The sequence below is a fragment of the Podarcis bocagei genome, assembly GCF_964188305.1.
Source record: "Podarcis bocagei genome assembly, chromosome: 6".
Classification (NCBI taxonomy): Eukaryota; Metazoa; Chordata; class Lepidosauria; order Squamata; family Lacertidae; genus Podarcis; species Podarcis bocagei.
The window spans coordinates 70,470,471-70,484,401 of NC_138130.1; the positions used below are offsets into that span (position 1 = coordinate 70,470,471).

General features: G+C 43.4%; 1 protein-coding gene across 2 annotated transcripts in view; it reads left to right on the forward strand.

Annotated features, from left to right (window-relative positions):
- GUCA1C (guanylate cyclase activator 1C) overlaps positions 1-13,931 on the forward strand; it is a gene marked incomplete at its 5' end in the record, with an annotated part of 49,414 nt that continues 35,483 nt past the window's right edge. Inside the window, one exon of one of the 2 annotated variants that reach the window (XM_081199091.1) lies at positions 1-262. In XM_081199091.1, coding sequence (XP_081055217.1) covers positions 59-262 — 204 coding nt within the window. Of the gene's footprint in view, positions 263-8,230; positions 8,423-13,931 lie in introns of those variants that run through there. The other variant, XM_081199092.1, reaches the window with a different exon arrangement.

Sequence of the window (13,931 nt, forward strand, 5' to 3'; positions counted from 1 at the left end):
GGGCAGTGAAATCACTTGGATGAAAATATACTAAAAAAATCAAACGAGGATACTTGTAATGTTGGACATTATGGGTGCCAATGGGTCTGCGGATGACATCGATGCTCTGGAAATTCACCACTGGTACACAAAGTTTATGAGGGAATGCCCCTCTGGACAGCTCTGTCTACATGAATTTAAATCAGTGTTGGGTCTACAAGGACTCACTCCAGAAGCCAATAAGTATGTCGAGCAAGTCTTTCATACTTTTGATATGAATAAGGTAAGGTATAATTATCTTCTACATTTGCATTGTTCTCGCTATTAGTACTTTGGCTATAAAAACCACCTTTAAACAACTTTGAATACGCTTCGAAATGTATCTCGGCATCATACCGTTTCATTGAATGCAATGCTTTGAAATGAAAGAAATGCCAATTTATAGCCCATGTTCTTTTGAAAATCCAGCTTCTTACTTGACAATTGCATTTCTGTGGCTCCCTGGGGAATATGCTAGACATCAAGTACTTTCTAATCAAATCATTTAAACTCTGTTCAGTCATTCCTAGGAAACATTCCCATGCGATAGAGAATGGATGTGGCTTATCGTGGAATATAAAAGTGGTGTTGGGTTTTTCTTCTGGAATTTTGCACCATGGTGTTGAATGACACATTTATTAGATAGCAAACGAAAATCAGTTGTTATTAGTGACTCTGGTGCACTTAGAATACACAGTAGTTTTCCAATTTTGTCTTAGTTTTCCAGCCAACAGTTCTATTGTTCCATTTTAAAGTCGATAAATTGAGGCAAAAGGGTAGGGATTTGCCTCGACGATACCCAATTAATTGTTGGCCTAATGTGGATTTGAACCCAAAGCTATCTAGCCTGTATTTGAAAGTCAGTGTAGTGGATGGACTGGTGGGCTAAGACTTGTGAGACACAGGTTCAACTATCCACTCAGCTGGGCAGCTCACCAGAGTACTCATCATTCCCTTTCCATCGAACTTCGTTCACGGTGTTGTCAGGGTAAAAAGAGGAAACCACTCCACACTCCCTGGAAGGAGGATGGGATAAAAATAGTGTAACTTTTATTGGATTGATCAATAAACATTAAAGGTTTCATGGAAATCATACATGCTTTTCCAGTAAAAACAGACTAGCAATGCTTCAGACATTGCAATCTTTATGTGTGCCCCCAGCATGTATTCCATAGCGACAGAGATACATCACATGCATATCTCATATACACCATTGGCATGATCCAGTCCCCGCTTTGTGCCCTTCCAAAGCCGCCTGGGATGTGCTACTGCTGCTTTGCGTGCTCCCTGCTACCAGGCCCACCCCTTTGCCTCAGATGTCTTCCCACGAGCACAGCTCTCCAATCACAGAGGGATGCTGATGGGAAAGGAGGAGGAGGCCTGGAAACTCCTTTGCAAAACATGATGAGAGGGGAGATGGAAAGAATGCAAAGTGAGCCTGGGTTGTGTCCAGTGTGTCCACACTGCAGGCGGCTGCAATGGGCTCCAGTTCCCTGTGACTTGTACGCATAGTGTTTAAAAGCCATGTTTACATCTCATACACTTAAGGCAAGGCAATCACCCCTTTTTTTGGCCCATGGACCATCCTGAGCTTGAGCCAACCCTTTGGGAGTCACTTGCCAGTGGCCAAGAGTGGCCATGTCCACCCCACACTCATGCACATTCCCACTTGCAAGGGCACACACAGGCACAACCCACCTCCTCAGCTGATCCATGCTCGTCGTCCCCTCTCCACTGCATATCCTTCAAAGGACTTATTATTTTTGCGTCCATCACTAAAATTGGAGGAGGCTTGGGAAGCCACAAAAACATAGGTGCGTGCTTCGGTTTATACATGACTCAGGCCCTCGAACAGCGTTGGCTACCCCTATTCTTCGGGGCACACCACAGTTCTAATTTGATGACATGTATAACACTGTTCCTAGAACTTTAAGTTAGTCAGTACTTGAACATACATAAACCATTGCAAAATGACTGGAGTCACAGCAGTGGTAAGGAGGCACTAACAGCTGTCACATCACCTGAGCTTTCTTAGATGCACTTTGGGTGGAAGAAAGTGGTGCACAGTTGAGGAAGTGATAAGAGAAACACAAGGACGCAATAGTACAAATCGTGTTTTCTAGTATTCTTTTCAACTCAAAGAATAGTTATAGGGATGGTGCCCGTCTCTAGCAAGCAACTAGACCTAGCAGACCTAAAAACCTAGATCCGTGTTTACAGGTTTTTCTCTGGTCAAAGATTGTAGTATATGAAAAGGGGAAAGGAATGGTGTTGGCACCTAGCAGCCTTGGACAGGTGCAAGGCCTACTGCTGTTACCTGCCCTGAACTCCTAAAAAAATAATATGACCTGGCAGCATGAGCATCGTCCAGTGGCTGCATCTAGCCACACTTTTAACCAACAATGCCCATGCCCTGAGGCATTGTGGGAAACTCAAAAGCTGACTCGATCAAGGTGCCTGGTGCTGCTTGGCATGCTGCTACCACAGACAGGTCAATCTGCCAAGCCTTCTGATGAAGGCAGAAGTCCACCAGAGGGAAGTTTTCCCCAACCAGGGAAAGCCTTCAATAGGTGACAGATTACCTGTCAGTTTCCATATGGAAGCTCAATGGACTCTTTTAAGGCATGGAGGGAAAGGCTATCAATGGCTACTAACTAGGATGACTATATTCTACCCTCCACTGTAGGAGGCAGTATGCTCTGAAGGAGAGGAGAGTGTTGTTGAGCTCAGGTCCTACTGGTGGGTGTCCCATAGACATCTGGTTGGCCACTGTGAGAAACAGGATGCTGGATTAGATAGGGCCCTGGCCTGATCCAGTCACCTCTTACATTCTCGTGAATTTCAGAGCACTTTTGTTCTTCAGTGGTGTATTATCAGGCCCACAGGCAGAGACATCCCTGTGCTCCCTTCAAGAGTCCAATGAATCTGACATACCATGGATTGAATTTGGAAGCTTCTGCCTGGAAACGGAGCTGTGGCCTAATCAAAATTGTATAATCGAACAGGAGTAAAACCAAATTTCTTACATCTCAGAAGAGAATGCAGCTGTCATTCCCTCATCGGGGAATGCAACTAGCCCCGAAACTGCTTGCCTTCTGGTCTCATCTGTTGACCTCCAAAGGGGAACTGCTGCAACAATTAGATAGTAGGAAAATGGAGAGAAGGGGCTCTCCCTTCCCTCTGATAGACTGGTGTGATTATCTCATATATATATATATATATATATATATATATATATATATATATATGCAGGTTTTGGTGTCTTCGGGTGTCTTCCCGTGTAAGAGTTGGGGTGTCTAGGCGACGTTTCGACGAGGTCTCACTCGTCATCTTCAGGCTGGTGCTTTCGGCTTCTTGTTACTAGAACAGAGCAGGGTCTCACTTAGGAGGGTCATTAGTGGTACTCAGAATATCACTCAAGTAATCACTCAAGATATCCCTCAAATAATTAATGAACAAAAGAAGAAAAGGCACATTAACCTGGGAACTTCCTCTCTGCCCAGAACGCTGGAGGCTATACACCACACCCCCTCAACAGTATTTATAGGAACTCAAACACTGAGACCCTGCTCTGTTCTAGTAACAAGAAGCCGAAAGCACCAGCCTGAAGATGACGAGTGAGACCTCGTCGAAACGTCGCCTAGACACCCCAACTCTTACACGGGAAGACACCCGAAGACACCAAAACCTGCATTCCTGTACCCGTGAAAATCTACGAAAGCATATATATATATATATATATATATATATATATATATATATATATATATATATATATATATATATTCCTTCTTAAACAACATTTTCAGCATTACAATACCGAACACAAAAACTCTGCTCTGCCGAACAAGCGACTTCCCTCCTTCCCTTCAGCAAGTTTTCCATTTCAAATCCAATCACGCAATTTAAATCTTCAACCTATTGTCCACATTGTAGGATTTATTTCAATCCTGCTAGTGTCTTCAAATTTTTGCAATTATTATTCAAATATAAAATAAATTTACTCCAGTCCCTTTGGAATTTCTGATCGTCCTGGTCTCGAATCCTGCAAGTCAATCTGGCCAGTTCTGCAAAGTCCATCATCTTCGCCTGCCACTCTGCAATGGTAGGCACCTCCTGTAACTTCCACTTTTGGGCCAATAAAGTTCTCGCTGCCACTGTGGCATACATAAATAGTCTTTGGTCTATCTTCGCAATTTCCTCACCCATCAAACCTAGCAAAAATGCTTCCGGTTTTGGGGGTGTGTGTAGCTAAACATCTTTTTTAGTTCATTATAGATCAATTCCCAAAATATTTTTACTTTATCACAAGTCCACCACATATGATAAAAGTCGTAGACTGGTGTGATTCTCAAGGGACAGGGTGAAGCTGTTCCTGTTGCTCAGGAGGACTCTTTGTACACCTCTTAAGACAAAGCAAATCTTATCTGCTGAAGAGTAAAGGGACATTTATTAGTGCCTAAGACTCTGTATTATTAGTAATATTAGGCAGCTATCAAGACCCCAGCAGTATCTGCCACTAATGCCTTTTCTGGGGATGGAAGGAGGCATTGCTCCAATTGGCACCAAATAGCTAGGTCCAGAGCTCACCATTTTAATATCCTACAATGCTCCTGAGCTAGTGTCATGCCAGGGCTTTGTGGGGAATTTAAATGGCAAGTTTCCCGATTCAGCTGCCTGCAGTATTGCTCTTGTATACCAATACCAGTGCTCCCCACCAGAAAGGGAACACTGGCAAAAGGCTGGAAAGAGCCCGGCGATATATGGGAAGGTTCACAAAAGGGCACTTGGACAACGCCCCCCCCCCAGCATGAAGTCAGCTCTTCTTGATAGAAGGGAAGCACAAACCAGGATTTTTGAAGATGGGCTTTCCATCTCTGCTGAAAGAGGCCACACCTTAGAGAACTGCATGCCTGGCCCGATACGCACTCCAAATTGCTTTTGGAGACACGGGCCTATTTTAAATGTAGTTTGCAGTGTTGAATAAAGGGGATGTTCCAAAGAGAATAAAAAGCTCGCTAAACTTGTGCAAGCCCATAAGCACCCTCATGCTGCATTTGAATGTATATTTTTAGGTAAGTCACACTGTATTCAATGGAAGTTAAAGGTAAAGGTACCCCTGACTATTAGGTCCAGTCGCGGACCACTCTGGGGTTGCGGCGCTCATCTCGCTCTATAGGCCGAGGGAGCTGGCATTTGTCCGCAGATAGCTTCCGGGACATGTGGCCAGCATGACTAAGCCGCTTCTGGCGAACCAGAGCAGTGCACAGAAACGCTGTTTACCTTCCCCTCGGAGTACCTATTTATCTACTTGCACTTGATGTGCTTTCGAACTGCTAGGTTGGCAGGAGCAAGGAATGAGCCACAGGAGCTCACCCCGTCGCGGGGATTCGAACCGCCGACCTTCTGATCGGCAAGCCCTAGACTCAGTGGTTTAGACCACAGCGCCACCCACGTCCCTCAATGGAAGTTACTTTAGGGTAAAATAGCATGTGTTTGAATTATGACCACAGGAGAAGGACAGAGAAGAAATGTGATGCAGGATTCCCCCCATCAACATTGATGGACCATCCCAAAACGTACAGCACTGCACCTCAGTACAATCAACAGTGGCAGCCGTTTCAGCATAAATGAAGTATGCAGCTACTTCAGCATAATCTAGATTCTAAGGTTGCTGAATCATGAGGCCCATAGAGCATCACCATTCATAACACTGATGGCGCATCAAACACGCATCCATCCCCATACATAAAACATATATTTGCTGGTACAGTGGCTCATAGATCAGGCAACTTGGGGGAATACAGATACTGTCTCATGAACCAAGAATATGTCTGCATGAGAGCAATTAATTTTGTTGTGAAAACCATGAGCAGCCACCCCCACCCCCCATGCTTAGAGATATTTTGTGGTGCAGTGGCTCATAGATCAGGCAATCTGATGGCAAAATAATTATTAGCTCAGTAACTGATAAGTGTAACTTCTGCACGAGGCCGATGAATTTTGTTGTGAAAACTGTGATCCAGATATAATCAAATTAATCAGATAAAATTAATGCTATAAAGCTTAAAGATTGGGAGCCCTGCTGCGTCTTTCTTATTACCTCTTTGACAAATTAATGAATCCTCTTCCAAGAAGTTATATGCTTAATATCTTTTAAGGAATAGGAAACTGCCTAAATAGAGGGAACTGAATAAGAGCCATGTTTGAACTGAGGTGGAAGTGGCACAATAAACTACCCTCTTAGTAGCAAAGAAACCATCCACAATGCAAGTTAAGGAAATAAAGGGCAGAATTCAGTACAAGGTATTCACTTTTAAGATCCAACACAATGCTGTAGAGTAGAGCACGAGAGGCAGGGGGACAGCAGATTTTAGCATCACACCAGTGGCGTAGCGTGGGTTGTCAGCACCCGGGGCAAGGCAAGTAATTTGCGCCCCCTAACCCTAACCCCCAGATGTTGCGCCCGGTGCGGCCGGCCCCCCCTGCACCCCCCACACTACGCCACTGCATCACACAGGACACCACTGAAATTTGAGAGCCCAAAGTCCGCCACTGCGATTGGCGATTCTGGAAACAGGATGCTAGATTAGATAGTTGGGGAAGTCCACTGAGACTCTTCCTCAGTTCTTTTGACACATGTTTGTAGGGATGTGCTGGTAGAGTTTGGTCCTTTGTGTAACAAAGAACTCATCCCAGCATGTCTCAAATCTTGATGGGCTCCCATATTCTCCTAGAACCCAGATTGTCCCAAGCACTGAATCACACCAAGTTGAAATCCAGCTCCTGGCCAGGGGAACACTGCCAGCTGGGTTACAGGCTGTCAGCTACTCACCTGGCCAAAAGCAAGGTCCCAGGACTGCCCTTCTCGGGGCAGAATATATATTGGTGGAATCAGCACATGGGATACAAACTTAGGCATATTTAAGGAGAAGATGTTAATACACAAGCTACAGTTATTGGGAGGCAAAGAGCACCTCTGGTTGCTAGCACATTTTACAGTCAGTGTTAGATATGAAAGCTAGGAACTAAATGGCACCTTAAACCTAGGTTATGGGTGCTGCAATGGTGTGTCTAGGTGCGCTTATTATAAGAAGAATACAAAGCTGAAAATGAACTGCAGCTAAAATCTTATGTCCATTTTTCACATGGTCTAGTCCTCATCTGAAGACTGCAAAAAACAAAGCCATACTTCCCCTGCCCACCCTCCTAATATTCTTATGAAGGTCTCTTCTCTAGTCTTCAGAGAATGGCTGGAAGTGGGGAGGCAGAAAGAAAATCCTTTTCTTCCAGCAGTTGCAGTTTTAATCTGAAATCTTTGGCTCAGTACTGTACCCTGAGCTCAGAAACAGCTCGCATTAATGAAATCCCTATTGCAAAACGCGCCTAGAACAATGGGAATTTTTGAATGCTGTTTACAGTGGGCACTTTCAGACCATCACTGGGGCAACCAGTTTTTTGTTCCCTGCCCATGCAAAACATTTCATAGGACATCTAATGGTAGATGGAATATCAGTTTCCTTTGATGCCCCCTTTTGACAATTGTTGTTGTTGTTTAGTCATTTAGCCGTGTCCGACTCTTGGTGACCCCATGGACCAGAGCACTCCTGTATTCCACTGCCTCCCACAGTTTGGTCAAACTCATGCTGGTAGCTTCGAGAACACTGTCCAACCATCTCGTCCTCCGTCGTCCCTTTTCCTTGTGCCCTCAATCTTTCCCAGCATCAGGGTCTTTTTCCAGGGAGTCTTCTCTTCTCGTGATGTGACCAAAGTACTGGAGTCTCAGTTTCAGGATCTGTCCTTCCAGTGAGCACTCAGGGTTGATTTACGTCAGAATGGATAGGTTTGATCTTCTTGCAGTCTATGGGACTCTCAAGAGTCTCCTCCAGCGCCATAATTCAAAAACATCAAATTTTTGGCGATCAGCCTTCTTTATGGTCCTCACAGAGGACTACTGCTATTTTTGTAACTCGATGGGAGTGCACTTATCGATGAAATCCACCCATATTAAAATGGATTGCTGTAGGTAATCCCACTTGGCTTCTATTTTTACCCAGCCTACATCTATAATGATGTGTAAGAGGTTTACAATAGCTATAGGGTTTGTAGTTTCTTTGTGTATCCCAGTTGGATGAGAGCCATTGATAGTGAGGGTAGATACCTGTGTAGAAGCAGACTTGAGCAAAGAGAAGGACAAGCATCTTACAACAAGATGGGTGGCAATGAATCAGTTGAGGAGATTGTTGCTATGGAAAACCATCACTGGTATGCAAAATTCATGAAAGAATGCCCGTCTGGACAACTCAGCATGTATGAATGCAAGAGGCTTCTTGGTCTTGATAACCCAACTGATCAGGCAAATACCTATGTTGAGACAGTGTTTAATATATTTGATTCAAATAAGGTAAGAATTATTTCTAGAGTACATTGTTTGGATTATATTGTGCATCACTTCTTTTTCAATTATTTTAAATTCTGAATAGCTCACATTTTATTCTTGACTCATATTCAGATTTACAGTTTCTTTTAGCAATAGCGGCATCTACATGAAATAACCGTAGGCAGTAAAGAATCTGTGCCAGTTTAAAACTTTCTAAACGTGATGACAGTAAACAAATTATTCTGCAGTATTTCTCCTGATATTTTGGGGTTTATGACTCATACCATGCATTGAAATTTTATATTGATAGCCATAGAACGACATTTTTCAGCAACCATGCTGAAGAAAAAGAAAATTCTCAATCGAAGGTAATTTAATAAAAATCTTACCAGCGTTTCTTAAAATAGTAATTTTAATTGTGTCTTCTCATTTTATACATATCCGTAAGAATATAAAAACAGCCCAGCTGGATCAGACCAAAGGGCCATCTCATCCAGCACACTGTTCTTAAAGTGGGAAGCCAGATACCTATCAGAAGCTCACAAACAGGATCGGAGTCATTTGAGATTCCCAGTGACTGTGGTGGTAGAGCACAGATATTGTGGCTTGTAGCCACTGATAACTCTTATTGTCCAAATCCTTTGTAAAGCCATCACTACACCTTGTAACATGTTCCATAGTTTAACTAAGTGCTGTGTAGATATAGACTAATCTGTCCGTTTTGGATTCTAATTTCCCCCCCAATCAAGTTCAGTTTTCCACATCTTTTTGTGATTTAAAAAAAAAAATATGGAAAAAAGGCTTCATGAAAATTCATCAGCGTCGTTGTGTGAATTTCTCCTAATATAATGCATTTTATATGTTATTTTAAAAAAACTATTTTTAAAAATATCTGGGTTTTAGGCACACTTTGCCTAGTAAATGAATATTTGTATACATGGTTTGGAGAAATGTACTGCAAAATTTGGAGAAGTGCAAATTTTGAAGGACAATTACATTTCAGTTCATCTATAGTTTCAGGAAGCATAAATGAGGTAAATTGTTGTTAAATGTGAACTGAATCACATCTCCTCCACCACAATCTCCAGTGCTGTGGGAGTGCTTCCTTGAGTCTGTCCCAAGTATTTTTTACTCATATTCACTGGATGATTGCAGGCTCTAATATTATGAGAGAGGAAGAAAAAACATCTCTATTCACCTTCCAGGCATAATTTTATGTTCCTCTGTTATAAAATAGGAAACTGTCCTATACAAAATCAGACTCTAGGGGTCTGTCCTAGCCCTACCTAGAGATAGCAGGATCTGGGCTTGGGACTTCAGCATGCTATGGCAAACATTCCCCATTTTCCTCATACCCTCTTTCTAAACTAAAAGAAGAGCACCAAATATTGTAACTCTTCCTTATAGGGAAGTTGCTTCCACATTTACTTCCACATTTCTTTATATACGAGCTCAGTTTCTTTCCTAAAAACAAGACTGCTGACAAAACTTAAACGCAGCACCTTCTTCTAGAAACAGACACATAGAAATTGTAGGAACTGGAATCAAACAAAACTTTTTAGAGTAGCTATGTCTTTTTCTGTGAGGTATAAGATAGCAATCTGCAGTACTTGATCTTTGAAGATTCTGGGCCATGGACTGTGAGCTATGCAAAAGAAAAAGTTCCTGTGGGCTGTTTCCACAATTCCTATTCAATTTATGGAGTTTTATAGCATCCAGCAATTTGCAATCTGTTGCCCGTTTTTTTCATTTAGAAAATAATCTGAATGTATGCTGTGAGTGACCTTTGCAGATTGTATAATGCGAGAGGGCAAGCTTTAAAAGGCAACATAATGACTTCATATGAAGGTTTAGTACTAGTAATCCATTCATTAAATGTCAAAACAACATAACACGTGACATCTGTGATTGATTGGATGGCCTGACTTTTAAAAAAGATCTTCCCAGGGGGGGAAAGGTGTTTAAACCTTCCCTGCCAGAGCTGATCCTTGTCCTATCATGGGGAGAAATAGTCGTGATAAATAGTTTTTGTGTGTGTTGCTATTGTGCTGAGGGACTAACAGCAAGTTTGGAGGAGGAGATTTAGATCAACTACAGATTTGGCTTCCCTGTTCTAAATAATGAATCTACACTCAAAGTAACTTACTTTTGGCATGAAAATTCTAATGAAAAACTCTTCTTAAAACGAGCTTTGTCAATAAGCTTTTCACAAACTCTTGCTTCTGACCTTCTCCAGTCCTTGCACATAAATGACTGTACTGGTCGGGGACAGAGGGTGGCGCTTGGGGGGGGAATTGTCATCGCGCCACTCCTTGGTGTGTGGAGTGCCTCAGGGTGCGATTCTCTCCCCGATGCTTTTTAACATCTTTATGTGCCCCCTCACCCAGCTTGTCCGGAGTTTTGGGCTGGGTTGCCATCAGTATGCTGATGACACCCAACTCTATCTGTTGATGGATGGCCATCCTGACTCGGCCCCAGACACACTGACCAGATGTCTGGAAGCTGTGGCTGGATGGTTACATGGGAACCGGTTGAAGTTAAATCCTTCGAAGACAGAGGTCCTCTGGCTGGGGCGGGACTATATGGGATCGAGGGGGCAACTCCCATCTCTTGCGGGGGTGCAATTAGTGCCAGCACCGTCCGTTAAGAGTTTGGGTGTAATCTTCTATACCTCCCTCTCTATGGAGGCGCAGATTACAGCTATAACAAAGGCGGCATTTTTTCATCTCCACCAAGCTAAGCAGTTGGCCCCTTATCTTCTCGCCCTGACCTAGCCACTGTGATCCATGCGACGGTCACCTCCAGACTGGATTATTGTAACTCGCTCTACGTGGGGCTGCCCTTGAGACTGACCCAGAAACTCCAGCGGGTGCAGAATGCCGCGGCGAGACTCCTTATGGGGTCTTCACTGCGAGATCACATTCATCCGGTACTATACCAGCTGCACTGGCTCCCGGTGGAGTACAGGATCAGGTTTAAGGTGCTGGTTTTAACCTTTAAAGCCCTATACGGCCTAGGACCCTCGTACCTACGGGACCGCCTCTCCTGGTATGCCCCACAGAGAAACCTACGGTCTGCAAATAATAACATCCTCAAGGTCCCAGGCCTCAGAGAGGTTAGGCTGGCCTCAACTAGAGCCAGGGCTTTCTCGGCTGCGGCTCCAATCTGGTGGAACGCTCTGTCACAAGAGACTAGGGCCCTGCGGGACCTGACATCTTTCCTCAGGGCCTGCAAGACAGAGTTGTTCCGCCAGGCCTTTGGTCAGGGCGCAGCCTGACTCCCTCCTCTGGCAACCTGCACAGAATTTTGCTTAATTGGTTGCCATCAATTTGATTTAATTAATTTTTATAATGAAATATTTTTAGATTGTGTGACTATTTGATTGTTTCATTATTTGATTGTTGTTAGCCGCCCTGAGCCCGGCTTCGGCTGGGGAGGGCAGGATATAAATAAAATTTATTATTATTATTATTATTATTACAATGTCACAAGGGTAAGGATAGTGTCATCCTTTGCTTCAATCTTCAGTCCCCACCCCCCATAAAGGACAGGACTCTTAGTTTCCTTTAGTTGGCTGTTCAACCAAAGATGGACAAACTACCCCAGAAGACGCACAGAGCAATGCCTCTGTGAAGTGCAAAATACAGTATGCAATTTTAAATAAATATCTACCATTATCTCTAACCTAAGGAGAAACATATAAAGCGCCACTGGTGAACCGTCATGCATAGACATATCTCTCATGCTAGTATTATTGTGTTTTTAATAACAACAACCTTCTCTTCACCAGAAAAGTTCCAGGGCAGGTTTCCTAAAGAGAAGGGCATTTCCTCAGCATAGGGCAAAAGTTGTGCAAGGAGGGTGTCATATACAGCTCTGTGGAGAGGGAATTCCTCAGCTCAGGGGCTGCCACAGAGAATTCCCTCTTGCAAGTCACTCCTTTCAAAACCCAAGGGTGGACGAACTACCAAGAAGGCTCCCTCTGCTGATTTCTACATGAAGGAAACTCAGGCTGCCCTGCTGGAAAGAACTTGGAAGCACCCAACACAATTTTCAAGTAACTACAGTTTGTTGTTTTGTTTGAAGAGGGGCACACTGTAGTTAGTTTATCTAAGGTTTTGTACAAGCAGGTAAAGGTAAAGAGACCCCTGACCATTAGGTCCAGTCATGACCGACTCTGGGGTTGCGGCGCTCATCTCGCTTTATTGGCCGAGGGAGCCGGCGTACAGCTTCCGGGTCATGTGGCCAGCATGACTAAGACGCTTCTGGCGAACCAGAGCAGCGTACGGGCCAGCCGTTTACCTTCCCGCCGGAGCGGTCCCTATTTATCTACTTGCACTTTGATGTGCTTTCGAACTGCTAGGTGGGCAGGAGCTGGGACTGAACAACGGGAGCTCACCCCCTCGCGGGGATTCGAACTGCTGACCTTCTGATCAGCAAGTCCTAGGCTCTGTGGTTTAACCCACAGTGCCACCCGCAAACAAGCCAACGTCAAACCATGGTTTCTGATGCTAGCTTATTCAAATAAGCCATCGTTAAAATTAACCTCAGTTTCCAGTTTGGATTAAACCGTCTATGGATAGTTAAGAAGTAAAACTAATGTTTCCAACTTTATCCACATGGCTACTCTAGAGCAGTGGCAGGGGAGTCCCACCCAACATGTTTTGACTCCAAATGAGATTTTTCATGTGAAGAATTTAAGAAGAAAACATGCACTTCTGCAAGTATATTATGAACTTAGGCATAATATGAATTGGGAGAGGGTTTGCTTGGTTGTGTTGCTCTAGAGAAGCTTGTGTAGTTCCAGCTTTTTTCAGTGCTAGGCATAACATTTTTCATTTGCCCAGAACACTTAGTGATGTTTTGTTAGATTCTATCATGCTTGTGCCTTCCTGTTTCTTGCTGATTTAACATTTTAATATGGAGCTTTGTTAATGTGTTTTTACTGTATTTTATTCTTCTATTAACATAAACTACCCTAGAAGAATTTGACAGAAATGCCAGCATGAGATTTTACATGCACCTTCCTACATATGTAAAAATGTAAAAGCTGTCATTGAGCAGTCTCCATTGGAGGATTTGTAGTGCCACATCACAGTCCTGGATTTGAATAAAGCCAGGGAAAGAGAGTATAACAGAAGGCAGGCTTGGCAGGTTTTAAAATGAGAGTTTTAAACAACAGCAAAAGTTTGAATAAAGCAGGGATGGATGGACACAGGGAAGCTGTGAAGATACGGCAGGCATGGGTAAAGTTGGGTTAGGTGTAAAGGATTGGGATTGGCAACTGAGGTGGCCAACATTATTTTTGCAAATATAACACACAGGAAAGAAACATAGTCAGCTGACATTCACACACAAAATTATTCCCTCAATCTTGACTTCCACACATAAACTTATATCCAAACTACATTGATGACCATAAGCTACATGTTCAAATTGTTTGTTCTTCCAAGCTTGAAGTATAAATCTCTTTGCAACCATAAAACGGACACTTTTGTTGTCCATCTGCTAGTCTCCACACCACAAGAATATA